The sequence below is a fragment of the Mesocricetus auratus genome, unplaced genomic scaffold (assembly GCF_017639785.1).
Source record: "Mesocricetus auratus isolate SY011 unplaced genomic scaffold, BCM_Maur_2.0 Super-Scaffold_100014, whole genome shotgun sequence".
Classification (NCBI taxonomy): domain Eukaryota; kingdom Metazoa; phylum Chordata; class Mammalia; order Rodentia; family Cricetidae; genus Mesocricetus; species Mesocricetus auratus.
Window position 1 is genome coordinate 22,436,202 of NW_024429197.1, and position 21,408 is coordinate 22,457,609.

Sequence of the window (21,408 nt, forward strand, 5' to 3'; positions counted from 1 at the left end):
GGACCACTCAGGAGTTCAAAGGCAGCCTGTGCTGCAGCAGAATGAGACCTTGTCATCTCTCTCTCCCTCTCCCTCTCCCTCTCCCTCTCCCTCTCATAAACACACACACACACACACACACACACACACACACACACACACACACACACACACGAAAGCAGATTCAGATCTTGTTTGGTTCAGAAGCCCAAAGAAGAGCATGACATCAAATGCCCAACAATAAGTCCTATTTGGACCCCAGCTCTCCCTTCCTAAGACACTGGGCCAGAGTAGCAGGCTTGAGAAGATGCTAAATGGGACACGAAGATTACAAAATCTTTGTTATTGTTGTTTGGGGTTTTGGGGTTTTGTTGGTGGTGGTTTGGTTGGTTTGGGGGTCATTGTGTTACTTTGCAGTCAGGCTGGCCTGAAATTTCACTATGTGGCCCAGGCTAGCTTCAAACTCTACAATCTTCCTGGCCCACTCCTGAGTGATGGGATCACAGGTATGTGCCACCACGCTCACCTAAGATTATAAAAATTTTGCCCACATGTAAATTAATGTCTGAAAAGTAATTCCTGGATAACTTGTTAATTTAATGTATCTTTCCCTTTGTTTGAAGCACTTGTTGGGCAAAACCTACTAACAAAGAACAAAACTGGGAGGGAGATGTGGAGGGAGGGTGGGGAAAGAATGGGAGGTCAGGGAATGAGGGTGGATTGATCAAAAATGTCATATACATGCATGAGATTCTCAAACAACAGAAACAGGGAATCTCATGTTAATGACAAATAGAAAGTTTGAAACTACAAAATATGCAAAAAAAATTCTAAGGAAAATTTGAGTGTATTCACTTTGTGGAAAGGCAGATAATTCTACAGGCCACACAGCCCCCTGGGACTTCAGCAAATTCTGGTGTAGTTCAGTAAGATTTTCCCCCTAGTGACCATAAGTTATTGAAAAAAAAGTTGAAGTTCTTATGTCTTCAACCAAGATGAATTGCCTGGAATGCATGGAATAAGGTTGATGAAGCTAACACCTGTGTTAGGGTTCAGCTAATGGTTTGTGGTCCAACAGGACCCACTCTTCCCACCTGGTCATGTTCTAAACTCTTCTCAAACCTCGAGGTGAATGTCTAGCTTGGGGATGCAGCACTGAGTGTCGAAGTCTAGTTGAAAAGTTCTGTATCATACACTGCCCAAGCAAACCACAGGGACCACTGTAAGTCATCATCAGCTGCCTGCACACATTGATCGTCATAGACTTCTGTGTGCCATGTATGTGTGTGTGTGTTAGCTAAGCTGAGTTTGAAGATGACCTAGAGAACTGTGTCACCTCTACAAATAAGATCATGACCTAAAACCCACCTTATTGCAGCTTCAAAACAGACGCCAGCCTGCATGCCTCACCTTGTCTAGGACATTGGCAGCATTGAATCTGTGGGACGTGCTGATATCCCTGTCATCTGCTGGACAAGGCTGCAAACTCACTTTTGGCCTAAGATCTCCCCCCTTGTCTTCCGAGGGTGTTCTCTCGTGTCTGTCCCAGTGGGATATGCAGCATATCTACGGGGATTATCCCATAGCACTTGGGTTAGTTGGGTTAGTTGGGACATAACAACTTCGTTTTGCTATTCTGGGTCAAAGACATGTGAAAAGTTTAGGGTGAAAGATACTAGGTTCTATTTCTTTTAATTAAAAGATAAACATGTGTGGGTGTTTTGCCTGCATGTAGTATGTCTGTGCACCCTAGTACTGACTGACACATGGTTGGGAATCAAACCAGGTCCTCTGGAAGAGTAGCACATGCTCTTAACCAGTGAGCCATGTCTCCAGCCTCTCTGTTATTTTTAAATGCAATTATTGAAATAGTTTGAATAACATAGGCTCAAATGTTTGAATACTTGGCCCCCAGTTAGTGGAAAGGTTTAGGAAAGAGTAGATGTTGTTGGAGGAGATGTGTCACTAGGGCCTAGTCTTTTGGAACAAAAGACTAGCACCATTCCATTCCCAATGTGCTCTCTGTCTTTTGCTTGTGGTTGGAGATGTGTACTCTCAGCTGCTCCTGCAACCATGGCCTTTGCTAGCCCCATGGACCATATGCCTAATTAAATGTGTTCTTGTGTAAGTTGTCTTGGCCACAGTGCTTTTTTTAATTTATTTTTTATATTTTTGTTTTGTTTTGTTTTTTGAGACAGGGTTTCTCTGTATTGTTTTGGAGGCTGTCCTGGAACTTGCTCTGTAGTCCAGGCTGACCTCGAACTCACAGCTGCCTCCGCCTCCTGAGTGCTGAAATATACTTTTTTCAGAGCTTTACTAGGGAGGAGATTATTCACTGACCCCAGTGGATCAAATGTCACACTCAAGACCTCACACAGATATTATCAACCTCTATCCTCATGTTGCTTCCAACATTTATGGAATATTTTGCTTAAGTTTGTTCTCAATCTGGTGGCTGCTTTCAGCAAATGATCACCACCACCATCACCACCTCCACTACCATCACCACCACCATCACCACCACCACTACCATCACCACCTCCACCACCACCACCTCCACCACCCCCACCTCCACCACCACCACCACCACCACTACCTCCTCCTCCACCACCATCACTATCACCACTGCCACCTTCACCACCATCACCACCTTCTCCTCCACCACCACCATCACCACCTCCTCCTCCACCACCACCATCACTACCACCATCACCACTATCACTTTCACCACCATTACCACCATCGCCACCACCATCACCACCACCACCACCATCACCACCACCATCACCACCATCACCACCATCACCACCACCACCATCACCACCACCATCACCACCTCCACCACCACCTCCACCACCATTACCACCTCCATCACCACCATCTCCACCACCACCTCCTCCTCCACCACCACCATCACCACCATCTCCACCTCCTCCTCCACCATCACCATCACCACCATCACCTTCACCACCATCACCTTCACCACCATCACCACCTCCTCCTCTACCACCACCATCACCACCTCCTCCTCCACCACCATCACCACCTCCTCCTCTACCACCACCATCACCACCTCCTCCTCCACCACCATCACCACCTCCTCCTCCACCACCACCATCACTACCACCATCACCACTATCACCTTCACCACCATCACCATCACCATCACCACCACCACCACCACCATCACCACCATCACCACCACCATCACCACCACCATCACCACCACCACCACCACCACCTCCACCACCATCACCACCTCCATCACCACCATCTCCACCACCACCTCCTCCTCCTCCACCACCACCCACACATACACACACAAAACATAGCATTATTCTGTCAATGTATGGAAGAGTCCAAACTTAAGATTAAAGCTGCATTTAGTCTAGTCTGTAAAAGCTGATTGCATGGGAAATGCAAGGCATAGTAAAGTTGATTTTATTGTTCTCTTAAAGGCAGATTAAACTTAGGCTGAGTACACAGTAGTAGAGCAGGCTAAATGCATGGTTTTTAAATTATTTCGAGGTGTATTATTAACTCGGTGGCAAAGTCAGACAAAAGTCGGTCTCTGAAAGCAAGAGATGTCAGAAAATGTAGCACCACACATCTGGCCTGGGCAACCCCTCAACTGGGATTCCTTTGTCTGGCTCTAGGTTGGGTCAGGTTGACAGCTAAAACTAACTAGGACGCTCCCACTTGCATTACTCCCTGTTTTTGCCCTATACAACCACGAATTTATTTTCTGTCGCCATCAATGTGTCTACTCTTGGTCTTTCTGTATATTTAGTGTCATAATATATGGCCTTTTGTGACTCACACGTTTCAGTGTGGTTATGCCATATTTTGCATGAGTTGCTGACTGGTTATTATGAATAGGAATGCTATGAACATCTATGCACAGTCATCTCATGCTTTGTTTGTTGTTGTTTTTGATTTGGAAGTCTCTATAAAACCCAGGCTGGCTGGCATCCAACTCCAGAGCCCCCTACCTGAGTCTTCCCACTGCCAGGACCCCATGCACGTACCACCATCACAAGACCTCATATATTTCTAGTTCCATTATGCCAACATCAAAGAATAAAGTTAGCCGGGCGTTGGTGGTGCATGCCTTGGGAGGCAGAGGCAGGCGGATCTCTGTGAATTTGAGACCTGCCTGGTCTACAGAGTGAGTTCCAGGACAGCCTCCAAAACAATACAGAGAAACCGTGTCTCAAAGAAAAAAAAAGAAGAAAATTAGTCATAAAAGTAATGTACATGGTCTCAGTTTCTCCTCTCCATCTTTGTCAAAACTGTAATTGTCTCATTTTAGTGTCTATAAAGTAGTATTTCATTGTGGCTTTGTTTTTTTATTTTCCTAATGAGTAATGACATGATGTATTTTTAAATGTTTTCATCAATCTCTTACACATTGTCATTAGAGAAACGTCTAGTCAGATCCTTTCCCTAGCTTTAACTGGATTACATTTGTTTTGTCTCATTGAGTTGTAAAAGTCCATCATATATTCTGTATATATCTTATTAGATATTTGATACCCAAATATTATAACCCCTCATTTCCTGGCACTACCCATTGAGACACATGTTTTTATTATATAAACACCTATCTACGGATTTTTTAAAATTCTTCTCATGCCTATGTATTTGTGGTGTGTGTGCACATTTGCTTGCTTGTGAGTACACATGTCTACAAACACATATGTACACATGTATGCATTGAGGCCCAAGGTTGATGTTGGAAACCATCCATGACCAGTCTTCTACCTTATCTTTGAGGCAGGGTCTCTCAATCAAACCCAGAGGTGACTGATAGGGCTCGTCTAACTAGTCAGCTTGTTGAAAGGATCGCCTGCCTCTGCCTTCCAAGGCAAGAATTACAGGCAGGTTGCCACTTCGACCCACCCGGCCAGTATTTTTGTGCGTTTGGGAGACCTGACCTATGGTTATGTTGCTTGAATAGCAAGTACTTTAACCACTTTAACCATCTTCCCAGACCATGCCCTATTCACGATTGTTTGTTTGTCTCAAGACAGGTTTTCCAGTGTGGCCCTGCCTGTCCTGAAACTTGTTCTGTAGACCAAGCTGGTCTAGAACTCAGAGATCTACCTGCCTCTGCCTCCCAAGTGCTGGGATTAAAAGTGTGCCCACTGCTGCACCCAGCCCCCTTTGCAACTTTTTAATGTTTGTCTCAAGGTCATATCTAAATAAGCACAAGAAGACTTTGTTCTCATGTTTCTACTGATTCTATTTTCATAGTTTTAACTTTACAATAAAATATTGGATCCATTATCAGACACTGTTTGTGTTACAAAGCTCTACCTTTATTTTGTATATGACTACCCAGTTGTATAGTAAGATTTATTGAAAGGAAACCATTCTTTGTCTGTTGTAAAAGAAAGAAAAAAATAAGTGTAGAACTCATGAGAGAAAATTTATTATTTGTATTTGAACTTTCTATTTCCCAAATCAGGAAATTTCTCTTTTTTTCAGTGTTTATGTGTGTTTTTTCTTGCATGTATGTCTGTGTACCAATCACATGCAGTGCCTGAAAAGGCCAGAAGAGGGTACTGCATCCCCTGGGATTGGAGTTTCAGATGCTTGTAAACCACCAAGTGGGAGGTGGGAATCGAATCCTGGTCCTCTTAACTGCTGAACCAGCTCTCCAGCCCCATGATTTCATTTCTTTACAATGAAAAGTTTGGACAGGTGCCTTTTCTGTCATATTCTTTGCAGTAATGACTATTATTCTGCTCTCTCTCTCTCTGTCTCTCCCCCTCCTTCCCTCCCTCCCTCCCTCCCTCCCTCCCTCCCTCCCTCCCTCCCTCCCTCTCTCTCTCTCTCTCTCTCTCTCTCTCTCTCTCTCTCTCTCTCTCTCTCTCTCTCGTGTGTGTGTGGGGGGGTCTTCATCCCTAATGCCAGATTGTAGTATCTAAGTACTGTGCTGTTAGCTTAATCCTCTCAAACGTACAATTTTCACAGCAGATGAGCCAGATGCTGAACTTCTCAGAATGCTTATAAATAGGAAAAGACTTGTGGGAGCCTCTCTCATGATCAAGCCTGTGAGTTATATCAGCCAGAATTATTTTGTGACATCAGCTGTGGATGCTGACCATCTGGTTAACACTAGTCCAGGGGAGGTTACTTTCCTACTACTCTTGAACCAAGTTGGAAGCAGTATTATCTTAATTGTGTGAGTTTAAAATGGTTTCTAATGTTTGGGTATTTTGCTGTGCTCTGGGTACTACACTAGACCATCCATGTGCATTAAATGATACAACGGGTTAGGAATATGAGGTGCATCTTACAGGTGGAGGAATGGGGGCTTTAGAATAAGATGGGAGGTATTTGCCCCCATTGAGGAAGTAATGAAACCCTGGTCTACTACTCTAGAGTTTGATTCTCTGGTTGCTTCACCAATTGCTTCCCTTTGCTGACAACCCACAAAATGGATACAGTTCTCACTTGATTGTCCCAAGAACCAATAGCGATCTGCCTCCCCAAAGCCCTCCTTTGGTATCATAAATTATCTTGGTGAATTTATCCCAAGTCAAACTCCAAACTTGATGTTTAAGCTGACCTGTGTCTTAGGGATTAACAAATGGATCAGATTGTCAAGGCTTTTGAATAAACCAGAATACCCAGTAATTATTTTTTGTGAAGTAATTAATTTAAAATATCACATGAATGCATTTGAACAAACAATGAAGTCTCTTCCTATAGAGAGCCAATAAAGAATCGAATACTGAGGTCAGGAGGTGGTGGTGCACACCTTTAATCTCAGTACTTGGAGGCAGAGGCAGGTGGATTTGTGTGAGTTCAAGGTCAGCCTGGTCTACAGAGCGAGTTCTAAGACAGCCAGGGCTACAAAGAGAAACTTTGTCTGGGGGAAATAAAAGAATCAAATTCTAAAGGATGCTTGGCTGAGGACCATGAAAGGCTTCGTCTGATGACTCATTTTCTGGTCCATCCCATCCATATCCCCAGATGGGAGGATTTAAAGCCTGTATCCTCACTCTATTTCCATAACAGGAATGAGCCTCCCATAAAACCAATATTTGAACTTTGGTTTGTATTTAATTTTTCATTTTATTAATTTTTTAACTGGGCTAGTGAAATGGCTTGGTAAGAGTCACTTGCTGTTCAACACAGTGACCTGAGTTTCACCAGGGCCCATGTGGTGGAAGGAGAGCGCAAACTCCTGAGAGTTGTCCTCTGGTTGCCACACAATGCGCCGTGGCATACCTGTGTATATGTGTGTACACATGCACACGCAAGCACACACACACACACACACGCATACACACATGCACACGCACATACATACACACACAAATGAAAATTTAGAAATTAAATGTGGAGCTGGAGAGATGGCTCAGGAGTGTTGGCTGCTCTTCCATAGGCCCAGGTTCGAGTCCCAGCACCCACATGGCAGCTCACAACTGTCTGTAGCTCCAGTTCCAGGGGATCTGTCACCTTTCTGGCCTCCACAGGCATCAAGCATGTAAGCGTTGCACAGGCGCGCATGCAGGCAATTGCCCGTAGACATAAAATAAAATACAACAGCCGCAGCCTTTGTGCGTGAGCACTCAAGTCCCTACAGTTGTGCTGACAGCTTGACCCCACACACCACCAGTGCTCTCTCGAGTGCGTGTCTCTCTTAAATGTTTGCCTCAGATCCTAACGTCTGGGGAGAAGGTGAACGGCCAGCATCAAGGGGAAGTACAGCAGCTGCGGCAGAACCTGCACCGCCTCCAAATCCTGTGCAACTCGGCTGAAAAGGAGCTGCGATATGAGCGGGGCAGGAGCTCGGACTTCAAACAGCACAACAGCTTGCTTCAGGAGGAGAACATCAAGGTGAGTCTCCCAGCAGAGCCTTTCCCATAGTGAAAGGCTCTGTGGACCAGGCTGGCCTCGAACTCACAGAGATCCTCCTGCCTCTGCCTCCCGAGTGCTGGCATTGAAGGCTTGCACCGCCACTGCCCAGCAAGCTGTTTCTTAACTCCTTTCTTCCACCTTTTCTGCTGCCAGCAGCGTGTGCATGCTCTGGGTCCCCAAACAGGAAAAGGGTTATAGTGACATGGTCTGTTGAGATCTTTATCCCAAACATGTTAACGTTTGGTTTAATTTTAGTTACTGTGCTCCCTGCATTAGCTGGATATAGCCAGGTGTATTTCTCCCCAGTAGATGTATCCGTGGAGGTGGGGGTTGGGGGTTGGTGGTCACAGACTCACAGATGGTTTTGGAAACACATGAATGTTCAGAAAAAGGCACCACATAAATAATGTATCCTTCCAGTAACAATTCAGTTCTATAAATATACATTATAGACTTGGTTTCTAATGTATGTTAGAAACCCTCTATAAGGTTCTAAACTTGAATATTCAGGGACTGGGAATGTAGCTCAGTGAGAGAGTGCTTGCTTAGCATGTTCAAAACCCTAGATTTAATCCCCAGTACTGTCAAACTGGGAGTGGCAGAAACCAGGAATGTCAAATTGAACCCTCTTAGAGAGGTTTGTTGGTTTTAAGACAGTATCTTGTAGACCAGGTTGGTCTTAAACACATTATGAAACCAACTCTGGTCTTAAACTCCTCCTCATTCTGTCTTCACCTGTCACAGGCACGTATCACTATGTCCAGCTTAACATACTCAAGCAATGCTATATCTTTCTTGTGATACAGTGACCAGAACAACACAGATCCTAATCAGCCCCTTATAAATATGTATGGATATGCAGTTTAACAAGTTACAAAGGGGAATGTCTGTGGACACCACCTAGAACAACATAGAACCAAGCCAGCATACCAGTGACTCTGCAAACTCTACTACAATCCCAGCCACCTTCTCCCATAGGCTCTGTGCCACCAGGAATCCTGAGACACTGTAGAGGATCCTCTTTGGGCGGCAGAAGCTACCCTAGAGGCAGAGGTCAGCTTTTACACCAATGCCATCTGACGTTAGTAGCATCTCTAAACCGTGCCTGTGGGCTCCATCACTGACTCTCACAGCCCTCAGCTTCCCTGACCTGTGGGAAGATTATACTTGAACATAAAAACTCCAGGCTTCCTGATAGGCCAGAGCCCCTTTTGAGAAGAAATGAAGCATTAACAAACATATTTGCTGATAATGTTAATAGTTTATCAACAACATTTCAAAAGTGCCATCAACCCTCCAACAGTATCGCCCCCATGTCAGTACCCAATAAGAACACAAGAACTGAGACATTACACTGGTTTGATGGGGAGAAAAAGATGAGTGTTCACTGGGAAAGGGGCAGTTTATTAATGCTCAATCTTGAATTTCCTCTTGGTGTTATCAGAGAGACAAGGCTAATGATCATTTGTTTCCCATTGACCTTTGACCCATCAGTTACAGGGAAGCATTTGGCTCTTAGGTTGCAATTTCTACACACTTTTCTTCTCCATGCAGCTTGACTTTTACATGTCCATTAACGTCTTTGGAGATGAAGTTTCTCTAGTCTTCAGGAATTAGTAAAGCTCATTATTTCAGAAATGTCCAACTCATAGATGAAGCGCTCTTTCCTGCATAGTATAAACAGTTCAGGTTGATGGTTTGTCTTTCTTCTTTTTAAAGGACATCGACAGGTATGCCCAAGTGGGCACACTAATATCTGTAAGTGTGACTCTCTGGACTCTGAGAAGTGAGATTGTCCAATTATGGGGCCAGTGCATAGGTTACTCACATGCTTATCTGGTCTGTTTCTATCTGCACTGTGTAAGAATCAGTATCACTGGGGCTGGAGAGATAGCTCAGTGGTTAAGATCACTGCCTGCTCTTCCAGAGGTCCTGAGTTCAATTCCCAGCAACCTCATGGTGATTCACAACCATCTGTAATGAGATCTGATGCCTTCTTCTGTCATGCAGGCATATATGCAGACAGAACACTGTGTACATAACAAATAAATAAATCTTTTTAAAAAAGAATCAATATTACTTATATCCTCAACAGTTCTTGGAACTGTCACATCTCAAAATTTATCTGCTAATCTAGTATATATGCATAGTGATAACTCCTTAAAGTCTATTATTATCAGAGTTCATAATAATACAATTGTGTTTGTGATGTATGTGTGTGAGTGTGGTGTACTTGTGTCATGGCACACACACAGAGGTCAGAGGACAGCTTCTGGGAGTCAGTTCTCTCCTTTGGACATGTAGTATCCAGTGGATATAATTCGGGTCATCAAGCTTTGTGCTCAGTACCTTTACTGGCCATCTTACCAGCCTCCGTGTGTGTGTGTGTGTGTGTGTGTGTGTGTGTGTGTGTGTGTGTGTGTGTGTGTGAAGCGTGTATATGTGCTGTGGGTCTCCAACCCAGTGCCTCAGAAGTGCTAGGCGCACTTTCTACTATTTAATTGCATCCCCGGGCCTATTTTTATGATTTTTACTTATGCCCCATCTCTAGATCAAAATGGAACTGAAGCAGGCCCAGGAGAAGTTGCTAGACAACGCCCGGGAACAGTCCTCACTCACGGCAGAATGGAAGCACTGTCAGCAGAGAGTCAAGGAGCTGGAGCTGGAGGGACTCAGGCAGGCTCAGAGCATTAAATCCCAGCAGAACCTTCAGGAAAAGCTGGCTCAGGAGAAATCCAAAGCGGCCGATGCACAGGAAAAGGTAATGATCTTCATGCTCAAGGAGCAATGCGTGAAGTGGCATAGTACCCCACGAGCACATCTAGTGCCCTGCTCCCCGAGGACCCTAAGAGACGGTTGTGTGCAAACTGGGGCAAAGGCTAATCTTTTTCTTTACTCCCCCTGTGTTTCCCTCTATTTCGTAATTTTATTCCATCTGCCCCTACCGTTCTAATAAATCTTGTATATTTTTGGGAAAATGTGTAAAGTTAAAAATTAAATTTCTGGGACCGGGGAGATGGCTCAGTCAGTCAAGTGCTTGCCACACAAGCATGAGGACCTGGGTTCAGATCCTGCAGAACCCACAGTCCCACAGTGCCTGCCTGTAATTCCAGCTTTGGAGAAACAGAACCAGGAGGGATCCCTGGACCTGGCTGGCCAGCAGGCCTAGCTGAAACAGTGAGCTCCAGGCCAGCAAGAGACCCTGCCTCAAAAAATAAGATGGAGAGAGACAGAGGAGGACACCCCTTATCAACTCTTAGTCTCCACACACCTACACATGTGCGCACACACACGTGTATACACACACATATACACATATCTATTTATAGAGAAATACAGAAATGTAAATTTAATTTAAACTATAACATGAACTTAAAACTGATTTGAAGACATAGGACATTTATACTTTTTTTAATATTAAAGAATATATTTTCAGCCGAGGGTTGGTGGCGCACGCATTTAATCCCAGCACTCGGGAGGTAGATCTCTGTGAGTTCCAGGCCAGCCTGGTCTACAGAGCAAGTGCCAGGACAGGTTCCAAAACAATACAGAGAAACTCTGTTATGAAAACAGAATGTATTTTCTCTCATTTGAATTGGCTATTTATATTTTTATTTTGTAATCTCTAAAATATAAACTTATTTATTTTATTGTGCATGTATGAGTGTTTTGCCTGCTAGAGGTTGAGACAGAAGACAGTTTTTCAGATGTTAAGCCATCATCTTCTGAGATTGCTAGCTCTCCAAGTAAAGCAAAGGTTTTGCTTTGTTGTTGTTGTTTTTTCCTGTGTAGCCTTGGCTAGCCCAGAACTGGCTGTGTAGATCAGGCTGCCCTAAAATTCAGAGATCCTGATCTACACAGCCAGTTCTGGGCTAGCCAAGGCTACACAGGAAAAAAAAAGAAAAGATATAATAAATAAATAAAGATATAATAAATAAAATAAGATATAATAAATAAATAAAGATATAATAAATAAAAGATAAAAAAAGAAAAGATATAATAAATAAAGATTTATAATACAGAATGGGAAAGAGCCCCTAAGAGCCCTTCCTGTCTCCTATCATAGGTACTTGGTATAATAGAGTTTGTTGTTGAAAAGCACCCTCCATAATATTTTACTTTTTCATCCAAGATTTTGGACCTGCAGAAGAAGTTAGACCATGCTCGGCAAACCTGCCTTTCGGATGCTTGTATTTTGCATAAGAAGCAACTGGAGGACGAGATCAAGGAAGCAAAGAGCAGTGAGTACAGGCTCCAGCAGCAGTGTCAAGAGGAGCAGCAGAGGAGGTAAGGACCACCAGGGGTGGGACTCCTAGGATGGAGGACTTAGCTGGAGCACTGATAAATTGTCTTAACTGGATTAACCTGTGAAATCTGACATGTTGCTTGCCTCACTCTCTAATATCATCTACACAAATTGAAGTCACGTTTTTTTATTCATTGGCTAATATTCTTCCACATAGTTCTGGATCATTGTAGGAATTTTTGGCATCAACAAACTGCTCAAGGGTAAGAGCTATGGGTTTTTTTCTCCTGAAAATAAACGTTATGATTCTGACTTAAAACATTCATTTGGATGCCCTGGACCTCAATGGCAGGTGCTTCTCATTTGTTTGATGTTCAGAATGAGCCATACATGTTTTAAGAAAGTATGTTATCAGCTAAAAACACACAGAGACGTTCACACATACTTTGTAACTCGGAATCTTACTTCCAGCTATAGTTAAAAGTTCTATGCTAGGACCTAACACAAAATACTACTGAGTAAATACTTGTTGAATGAATGAATGTTTGAGTATGTGACCGGCTACATGTTTGTATGCATGAGGACTGAATACATTCCATGAGATGCCATGGGAAAACACTTGCCTTACCTGCCATGTCTCACAAGATGGTGGTCTAACCTGTGCTGTTAGATCCTAGCTAGTAGCAAGTACTACTCACAAGAAAGCAGTAGGATACCCCAAAGACAAGCATACCCTGAGCTGACACAAGTCTGATGGATGATAGCGCATGCAGGTCAAGGGGTAGATAACAGTGCATTCAGGAAGTGCCAGCAAGTTTGCCATGAGTCCAAATGCCTGAACTAAGAAAACCCCCATTTAAAAATGATATGGAGGGCCTGGAGCGAGGTAGACAGATGGCTTAGTGGCAAAGAGCACTTGCTGCTCTTGCAGAGGACTGGGGTTTGGTCCCAGCACTTTACCAACATAGCCATCTTCCCAGGCCCTCACTCCTTTTCTGAGGTGAAAATCTTGCCCATGCTGGTCTCAGACTTGTGGGATCAAGAGATGTTCCTGGCCAGGCGTTGGTGGCGCACGCCTTTACTCCCATCACTTGAGAGGCAGAGGCAGGCGGATCTCTGTGAGTTCAAGGCCAGCCTGGTCTACAGAATGAGTTCCAGGACAGGCTCCAAAGCCACAGAGAAACCATGTATCGGGGGGAGAGAGAGAGAGAGAGAGAGAGAGAGAGAGAGAGAGAGGAGAGGAGAGGAGAGAGAGGTTCCTGCCTCAGTGTCCCATGTTTCTAGGACAACTCATGAGCAGAATTCTGTAGGGGACACAGCAGTTCTGTGTCATCTGTTTTTCCTTTATGAGTTTACATTGTTTACATCTTCTAATAATTTGGGCCATTCATCATCAGACTTACCAGATCTGTGGGCACAGAGTTGTTTATGATGTTATGATGACATAGTAATATCCTTTATTGTCTTTTCAATATCTGTGGGATCAATAGAGATGGTTCCTGTTTCATTTCTGGAATTAATTTCTACATTCTGTGCATCTTGGTTTGCATGCCTAGATAAATATTTGTTGATTGTATTGGTCTTTTCAAAGACCTACCTTTTGGCTTTATTTCATTTTCTCTATCTTTTTCCTGATTCCATTTATCTATCTACCCCACCCAACTCTTGACAGGGTCTCATGTAGCCTAGGCTGGCCTCAGATTCACTATATATCTGAGGCTAGCCTTAAACTCCTGATGTTTATGTTGCCACCTTCCAAGTTCTGGGGTTACATGTGTGCTACTGCACCCCACTTGGTTTGAGGCAACAGTCTCACTTTGCAGTTCAGTCTGTCTCGGAACTCACTATATACCCAAGCTTGTCTGAGACTCACAACTATTCTTCTGTCTCAGATTCCAGAATGCTGGAATTGCAGGCATGCACCACCACATCTGGCTGAGGTTCATTTTACTATTCTTTTCTTCTGCTTGTCCTGGGGTTATAATGCCAGTTGTTACTTGACTTCTTTTTTTTTTTTTTTTTTTTTTTTTTTGGTTTTTCGAGACAGGGTTTCTCTGTATTGTCTTGGAGGCTGTCCTGGAACTCACTTTGTAGACCAGGCTGGCCTCAAACTCACAGAGATCCACCTGCCTCTGCCTCCCGAGTGCTGGGATTAAAGGCGTGCGCCACCAATGCCCGGTGTTACTTGACTTCTTAGGGTGGAAACTTTGAGTATTGGTTTTAGATTTTCCTTCCTTCATATCATACATATTTTCTGATACCAGTTTCTCTGCTTCTGGTGCATTCCACGAAGTCTGTACATTCTGTTTTCATTTAGTTCAAGATGTCCTTGACTCATCATGAAACATCCTTGCCTCTGTAACACTTAGGAGTCTGTTGACTCCAGAAATCTGGGGTTTCCTGTTGATAGGGTACAGTTTCATAAATACTATCATTTGAAATTGTTGTATAGTATTCTCTTACATAGTGACAATGAATCTTGGTTGTCAACATGAATGGCTTTAGAGATGCCCAGAACATTGGCAAAACATACATCTGGGTGTCTGTGAGGGTTACTGGATGAGATTAGCCTGTGGCTCAGTGTACTGAGTGGGAGATACTCACTCTGAATTCTCAGCAACTTCCAAAAGTCCAGGGCCCAGATGGGATGGAAGGTGAGAGGAGGAGAAACTCACTCCCCCAAGGGAGCTGTTGTCACTAAGGGCATCAGACCCTGGGCTCCTCAGCCTTTAAATGTGGATCTGTACCAGCAGCTCCCCAGGGAGCTTTTAGACCGTTAGCTGGAACTGCGGCTTTGCTGCTGACTGTGCTGCTGACTTCTTTGTATTCTGAGACTTCTGGCTTAGACAGAGCAGCTCTGAAGCAGTGGGCTGTTGTGAGTCTATCTAGTCTCTGGCCATGTGAGTTCATGCCACATACCCCCTTCTGTATATATTTAATTGGTTCCATTCTCTAGAAACCTCCGACTGTACACAGAAGTATAAGTTATATTGAATGGTTGATTGGTTGTCTGAAACAGAATTTTGCCATGTTGCCCAGGTTTTGCCATGGACTCCTGACAATCTGAGTTCAATATCAGAAACTCACATGGTAGAAGGAGAGAACCAATGCCTGAACATTGTCTTCTGACACACACATGTAAGCTGTGGCACATGCATGCACACATAGATGTAATTTAAACTCTTAAGAGGAGTTTGAAACCAGGCAGTGGTGACTCACTCCTTTAATCCCAGCACTCAGGAGGCAGAAGCAGGTGAATCTCTGTCTACAAGAGCTAGTTCCAGGACAGCCTCCAAAGCCACAGAGAAACCCTGTCTCAAAAAAACAAAAAAAAAAGAGGAGTTTGAATGCTGCTATAATGAGTAACCCTGCCGAGACACTCTAACTGGAGTGATATGTGGCAAGCATCATGCTACAGGAGGTTCAGAAGGTTGTGAAAGCCCCTCTCAGGACCATCTGTGGGACTGAGGGCTTGAGAAAGCCTTCCTCAGTAACAGCCATTTAAAGTGAGAGTGAAGCTGAGAGGCGAAGATTAGGATGAGGAAGGAGGACGGCAAAAGGTTGCCTGGGTTTGGGAGAGTAGTCGCTGGTGAGAAAATGAGCCCAGAAAGTCAGGTGGCCTGGTTCACTCAGAGGTGAAGGACAGGCCACACTGAAAGTTGGGACTACTCTAAGAGCAAGGGCGAGCCACTGAAGGATGTTATGAAAGGGATGGGGGAGTTTAGAATGTAGCTCAGTGGTGGAACAGTTGCCTAGCAGTCATGAGACCCTGGGTTCAACAGCCAACACCAGGATTCAGTTGTGAGTTAGGAAGAAAACTGTCTCCTATGTAAATGATTGATTCGTGAAGAGAATCAGGCTATAGAGAAAACAGGACCTTGTCAGTCTCAAGCCTGCTGAAATTATCTGTTTGGTGGTTCCTAGGAAATCTGTAGCAAATCCTTGAGTTGCCCTTTTGATTCTGACTTCCCATTTTTCAACTTCCATTTGAACTCCCAGACTGCGTTGTAGATAACCCAAGGTCTTCTCAGATCTAGCAGCTCAATATCCCTTCAGTTCCAGGACTTAACGCTTCTCCGGGTCCTTGAGCCAAAACTAGGGATGGAACTGTCACTGCTTTCTGTCATCTCCCCAATTCTGAAGACATGTCTACAGAAGAATTCAGATGAGACCTGCAAAGTGTGCCATTGAAGATAGGCAGCTCATTATATATAGAAAGGGGGAGACACGGGCAAAAGGACAGTTGTGTCAGTCTACATTTGAGGCAGCATTTGTCCCATCCAGACTGACAGGCCTGTCTAGACTGACCTTCCAGAAAGAAGGCAATGGTACTTTCTTGTTCTTTATCAGAATGTCTCCTGCTACACAGTAATCTTGTAAGGTTTAGGGCTCTCGAGATCAGTTTCAATACGTATTATTAAGGATGTTGCCCATTAGTGCTATTTCATCATTACCATCATCATATTCTTCGAGATGAATCTCCTGGATGCAGAGACTCTCGGTTTGAAATCCTCAGAAAGTCTTTCCATGAACTGTAGCTTTTGGCCAGTCTCTCTGAAAGAGCAGGGACTGATGCATTCATTAGGACAGGTGAATTTCCTCACCAATGCAGCTCATCAGTCCACAGTCAGCTGTAGCAGGGTACCAGCAATGTGTGGAGCCGAAAGATTGCGGGCTCAACCTGTAAAGGATGAGGGAAGAAGGAACATGGATTCAGGAGTAGAACCCTGTAACGTGTACTCTTCTGGCCAGACTGGTCCCAGAGCTGCGTCAGTTCCAAATGAACACACAGGACACCATATTAATTATAAAGCTGTTGGCCATTTGCTTGATTTCTTATTGGCTAGCTCTGACTTAATCATTAACCCATAATTACCAATATATATTTTTAAAGGGATTTATCTTTCTGAGAATGCCAGACTTGCATTCTCTCCTTCAGGGATCACATGGTGACGATCCTCTTCACTACATTTCCCAGAATCCTCCTAGACTCCTAGTCCCACCTATCTTGCTTCCCTATTGACCAACAGTGCTTTATTTACATTTACACAGAAGGACTTCCCTCATCAGAACCCCACGTCGGTCTTGTCCTTGCTGTTCTCAGTGCCACATTTTTCTCATCTCTGCCATAAGGAAAATTACTTCTTCCTCATGGGCCTGTTTTGATGGCATGAGGAAGAATTAAGAAGATTCTGTTACGTAGGGGCTCCCTGCACAGGTCCCCTTATTGTGCAGACTCATAACTGTATCTCACTCTACTGGACCCACAAGCCTCCTCTTTTTTATTTTATTTATTTATTATGTATACAATCTTCTACCTGCATGCCAGCAGAGGGCATCAGAGCTCGTTCAAGGTGGTTGTGAGCCACCATGTGGTTGCCGGGAATTGAACTCAGGACCTTTGGAAGAACAGTCAGTGCTCTTAACCGCTGAGCCATCTCTCCAGCCCCAGCCATCTCTCCAGCCCCACACAAGCCCCCTCTTGCTGGCACAGAAGTCACAGGTCTAGGAATCATGTGCAGAGAGCAGCAGTACTCAGAGTGATCTGATGTGCACTGATTGCTCTCAGGGTACTCCTGGACCAGGAAATAAATGAGCTCCAGAGGCAAGTGAGAACCCTGCAGGATAAGGAGGACCAACAGGAAGCAACCAACTTCCAGCAGCAAGAGGCTCTACGCAGACAACTGGAAAATGAGAGAAGGAAGTATGAAGAGGTAAGAAAGTAGCAGACATGCTTCCCTGTTTCCCTAATTCTCATCGACTGAAATATGTGTCCATCATTGCTATTGCTGTTTAGCTAATTATCATTGAGTATACTTTATCTACTGAATTTATTTATATCCAAGTGGAGGGAAGGGAAATACGACTTCCCTGTAGCCTTCTGGGTTATTTGGCTAGGCTATTAATTAAATTGGCAGGAGCTGATGAGAGGGCTCAATGGTTAAGAGCACTGGCTGCTCTACATCTTCACCCACATTTCTTATATCTATGAAGTCAGTCAGACATAATTTTGATCTTCAAAAACTTCGTAGACCTGCAGAATATGGCATTTAAATGTTTTAATATTAGTACTCTGTTGACATGAGACACAATTGCTCCTGACAGCACCAAGATATTCCCAAGAATAAGTTGGGCACTGATGTTGCTCCTTCCGGAGTCCATTCTGTCCTAATGGCCTCTTGGGCAAAGAACTGCCCCCACCTTGACCACTGCCCTACTGTGCTTGCTGGAGATAAACTTAGAAGACTGCTGAACCTTGCCAAGTCAGGGTAAGACAGCCTTTCTACCTCCCTGCTTCTGTGTTGGCCAGTCAGATAGATACTCTAGGCCTTAGCCAAAGCTGGTTGCCCCTACGCTGCTGTGAGACCTTGGGTGACTGTCCAGGTAACCTGCTGTTTCTGTCTTCTCTGCACCTTTGGAAGTTGCTTGCCTACACTTCCTGCCTACCCTAGTATTGTTATCCTCCTTCTCAGGTCTCTGATGAGGTTGAAGATTAGACTGTCACAATTATTATTCTTTCTCCCTAGGTAGAAGTATTAGGTACAAGACTTAAACTTTCCAGCTTAGGACAGCTCTATAGTAATCTCTGTTATGCCTTTACCCTAGGACTGGGTATATAGTTCCTGCCATTTGCTCTAGTTGCTTCACTGGCGATAGGTCTTATGTGTGTTTGTTCTTACTTTTCCTTCTCCTAGAGCATACTTGGTATTTGCTATCTTTGTATATACTTTTGTATCAAGCCTAAATCTTTTTCTTTAGACTAAAAGGGGAATTGTAGTGAGAGATCTTACTAGGTACCTGTAGCACCCAAACGGGCATGGTCACAGGTGTCTATGTGAGTGTGTGGGATTTTGGTCTGGGGTCAGGGGCAAGCTTGTTTTCTCTGGGTTCCAGTCGGGTCACAGAGGGCAGTTGAGCTTGGATCCTCAGAGTATTGATTCTGGGTTATCGGTTTCTCATGTAAGTGATTTCTCCCCAATAAAACTAACCTACATCATCCCAATCCCATGTATGGGGATTTGTACAGCCACAATTAAGAGCATGGGCTGTTCTTCCAGAGGACCTGAGTTTGATTCTGAGCACCTACGTGACAGCTCACACCTGTCTGTAACTCCACTTCTAAGTGATCCTATGTCTTCTTCACAACTCCTCAGGCACCAGACACACACGTGATGCAGAGATATGATGCAGGCAAAAGATCTATATAATAAAATAAAGATGAAGAAGATATATACATACATATACACTCTGGCTTTCCCAGTTACTCTGTAGACCATGCTGGCCTCAGATTCATAGAGTTCACTTGCCTCTGCCTCCTGAGCACTGAGATTAAAGGTATGCACCACCACTGCCTACTGGACTTTCATCTGTGTCTGAGACCACCCCGCCTCACTCTACAACTCTTCCACATGCCCTCCCACAGCTTGTCTCCGCTGTGATCCTTAGGTTCCAAAGCCCTTTCTAGATAGCTCAGGATGTGGGGCAAGCTTTGGACATCTGACCTGTTTTAAGTCTCATGTTTTGTGGGATACACATGCAAATACATGTAATTAAAGTGGCCTTACTCCTACTAATTTGCCCTATGTTGATTCATCTTTAAAACTGGATCTTTTTTGCCGGGCAGTGGTGGCGCATGCCTTTAATCCCAGCACACAGGAGGTAGAGGCAGGCGGATGTCTATGATTTCGAGGCCAGCCTGGTCTACAGAGAGAGTTCTGGGACAGCCTCAGCTACAACAGAGAATCCCTGTCTCCAAAAAAACCAATAAAACAAATAATAATAATAATAATAACAATAATAACTAGGAGGCAGAGACTGGAGAATCCCTGGAAATTCAAGGGCCAGGGACCATGATGAACCCAGTGTAGACAGCAAAAAGGATTCTGTCTGAAAGAAGATGAAAAGACCAGGACCATCCAAGGAAGTAGGTGTCCTGATCAGGGTCACCACTGCTATGATGGAACACCATGACCAGAATCAAGTTGGGAAGGAAAGGGTTTATTGGGCTTACACTTCCACAGTGCTGTTCACCACTGAAGGAAGTCAGGGCAGGAACTCAAACAGGGCAGGATCCTGGAAGCAAGAGCTGATGCAGAGGTCACAGAGGATGTGGCTTACTGGCTTGCTTCCCATGGCTTGCTCAGCCTGCTTTCTTGTAGAACCCAGGACCACAGCCCAGGGATAGAACCACCCACAATGGCCTGGGCCCTCCCCCATCAATGACTAATTAAGAAAATGCCAGACAGCCCAGCATTGGTGGTGCACGCCTTTAATCCCAGCACTTGGGAGGAAGAGGCAGGTGGATCTCTGAGTTCGAGGCCAGCCCGGTCTACAGAGTAAGCCAGGATAGCCAGGGCTACACAGAGAAACCCTGTCTTGAAAACAAAAAAGGAGAAGGAAGAGGAGGAGGATAGAAAATTCCCTACTTCTGGATCTTATGGAACCATTTTCTCAGTTAAGGTTCCCTCTTTTCAGATAACTCTAGCTTGTGTCAAGGTGACACTAGACAGCACACAGAGGCATACCCTGTTCTCTGGTCATGTTTTGGGGTGGTGTGCCCTGAGCCCCAACACAAACAGGATGGTATTCCATGCATAAGGAAAAATGCTTGCAAAGCTGCTGGATAGGAAGTCAAAAGTTCCTGCTGTGGGCTTTCACTCTGGCTTCGGGGGCTGTGATGCCCTCTTCTGGCCTGTGCTAGTTTGCACAGAGACAGACACATATACATACAGAAAAGCAGAATACCTCAGGAAACATTGGTTTACTTGGTTGCCTGCTTATTACAAAAGATCACAAATCAGAAACATCCAGAAGGAGGAGACGGCCAGGAATGTGGGACGAAACACAGAGTGTATGTGTCCACCCTGTGCATCCATGTGTTCACCAACCCACAAGCTCTAATCCCTAACCATGTGGAATTTCATGGAAATGTCTGACTCAGGGTTCTTTACAAAAGGAATTTGGAAGTGACCCTACTCCATCATAACCACAAATAAAAAGCTGAGCAAGATGAAAAGTTTTAACAGTACTTGATCCATCAGAGAAGTGGGGTCACAGGATCTGTCTTAATTAGGGTTTCTATTGCTGTGAAGAGACACCATGACCATGGCAACTCTTATAAAAACAAAAACAAAAGCATTTAATTGTGATGGTTCACTTATAATTCAGAGGTTTCATCCATTATCATCATGGCAGAACATGGCAGTATGCAGGCAGACTTGGTGCTGGAGAGGTAACTGCTACATGTTGATATACAGGCAACAGGAAGTAGACTGTCTCACCGGGCATGGCTTGAGCATATATGAGAC

At 44.4% G+C, this 21,408-nt stretch overlaps 1 protein-coding gene across 18 annotated transcripts in view; it reads left to right on the top strand.

Moving 5' to 3' along the window:
* Ccdc30 (coiled-coil domain containing 30) overlaps nucleotides 1–21,408 on the top strand; it is a 90,303-nt gene that overhangs the window by 43,962 nt on the left and 24,933 nt on the right. For all 18 annotated transcript variants that reach the window (XM_040756768.1, XM_040756766.1, XM_040756770.1 and 15 more), the window contains 4 exons: nucleotides 7,654–7,833; nucleotides 10,406–10,615; nucleotides 11,987–12,141; nucleotides 17,670–17,814. In XM_040756768.1, the coding sequence (XP_040612702.1) occupies nucleotides 7,654–7,833; nucleotides 10,406–10,615; nucleotides 11,987–12,141; nucleotides 17,670–17,814 (690 nt within the window). The remainder of the gene's footprint in view (nucleotides 1–7,653; nucleotides 7,834–10,405; nucleotides 10,616–11,986; nucleotides 12,142–17,669; nucleotides 17,815–21,408) is intronic.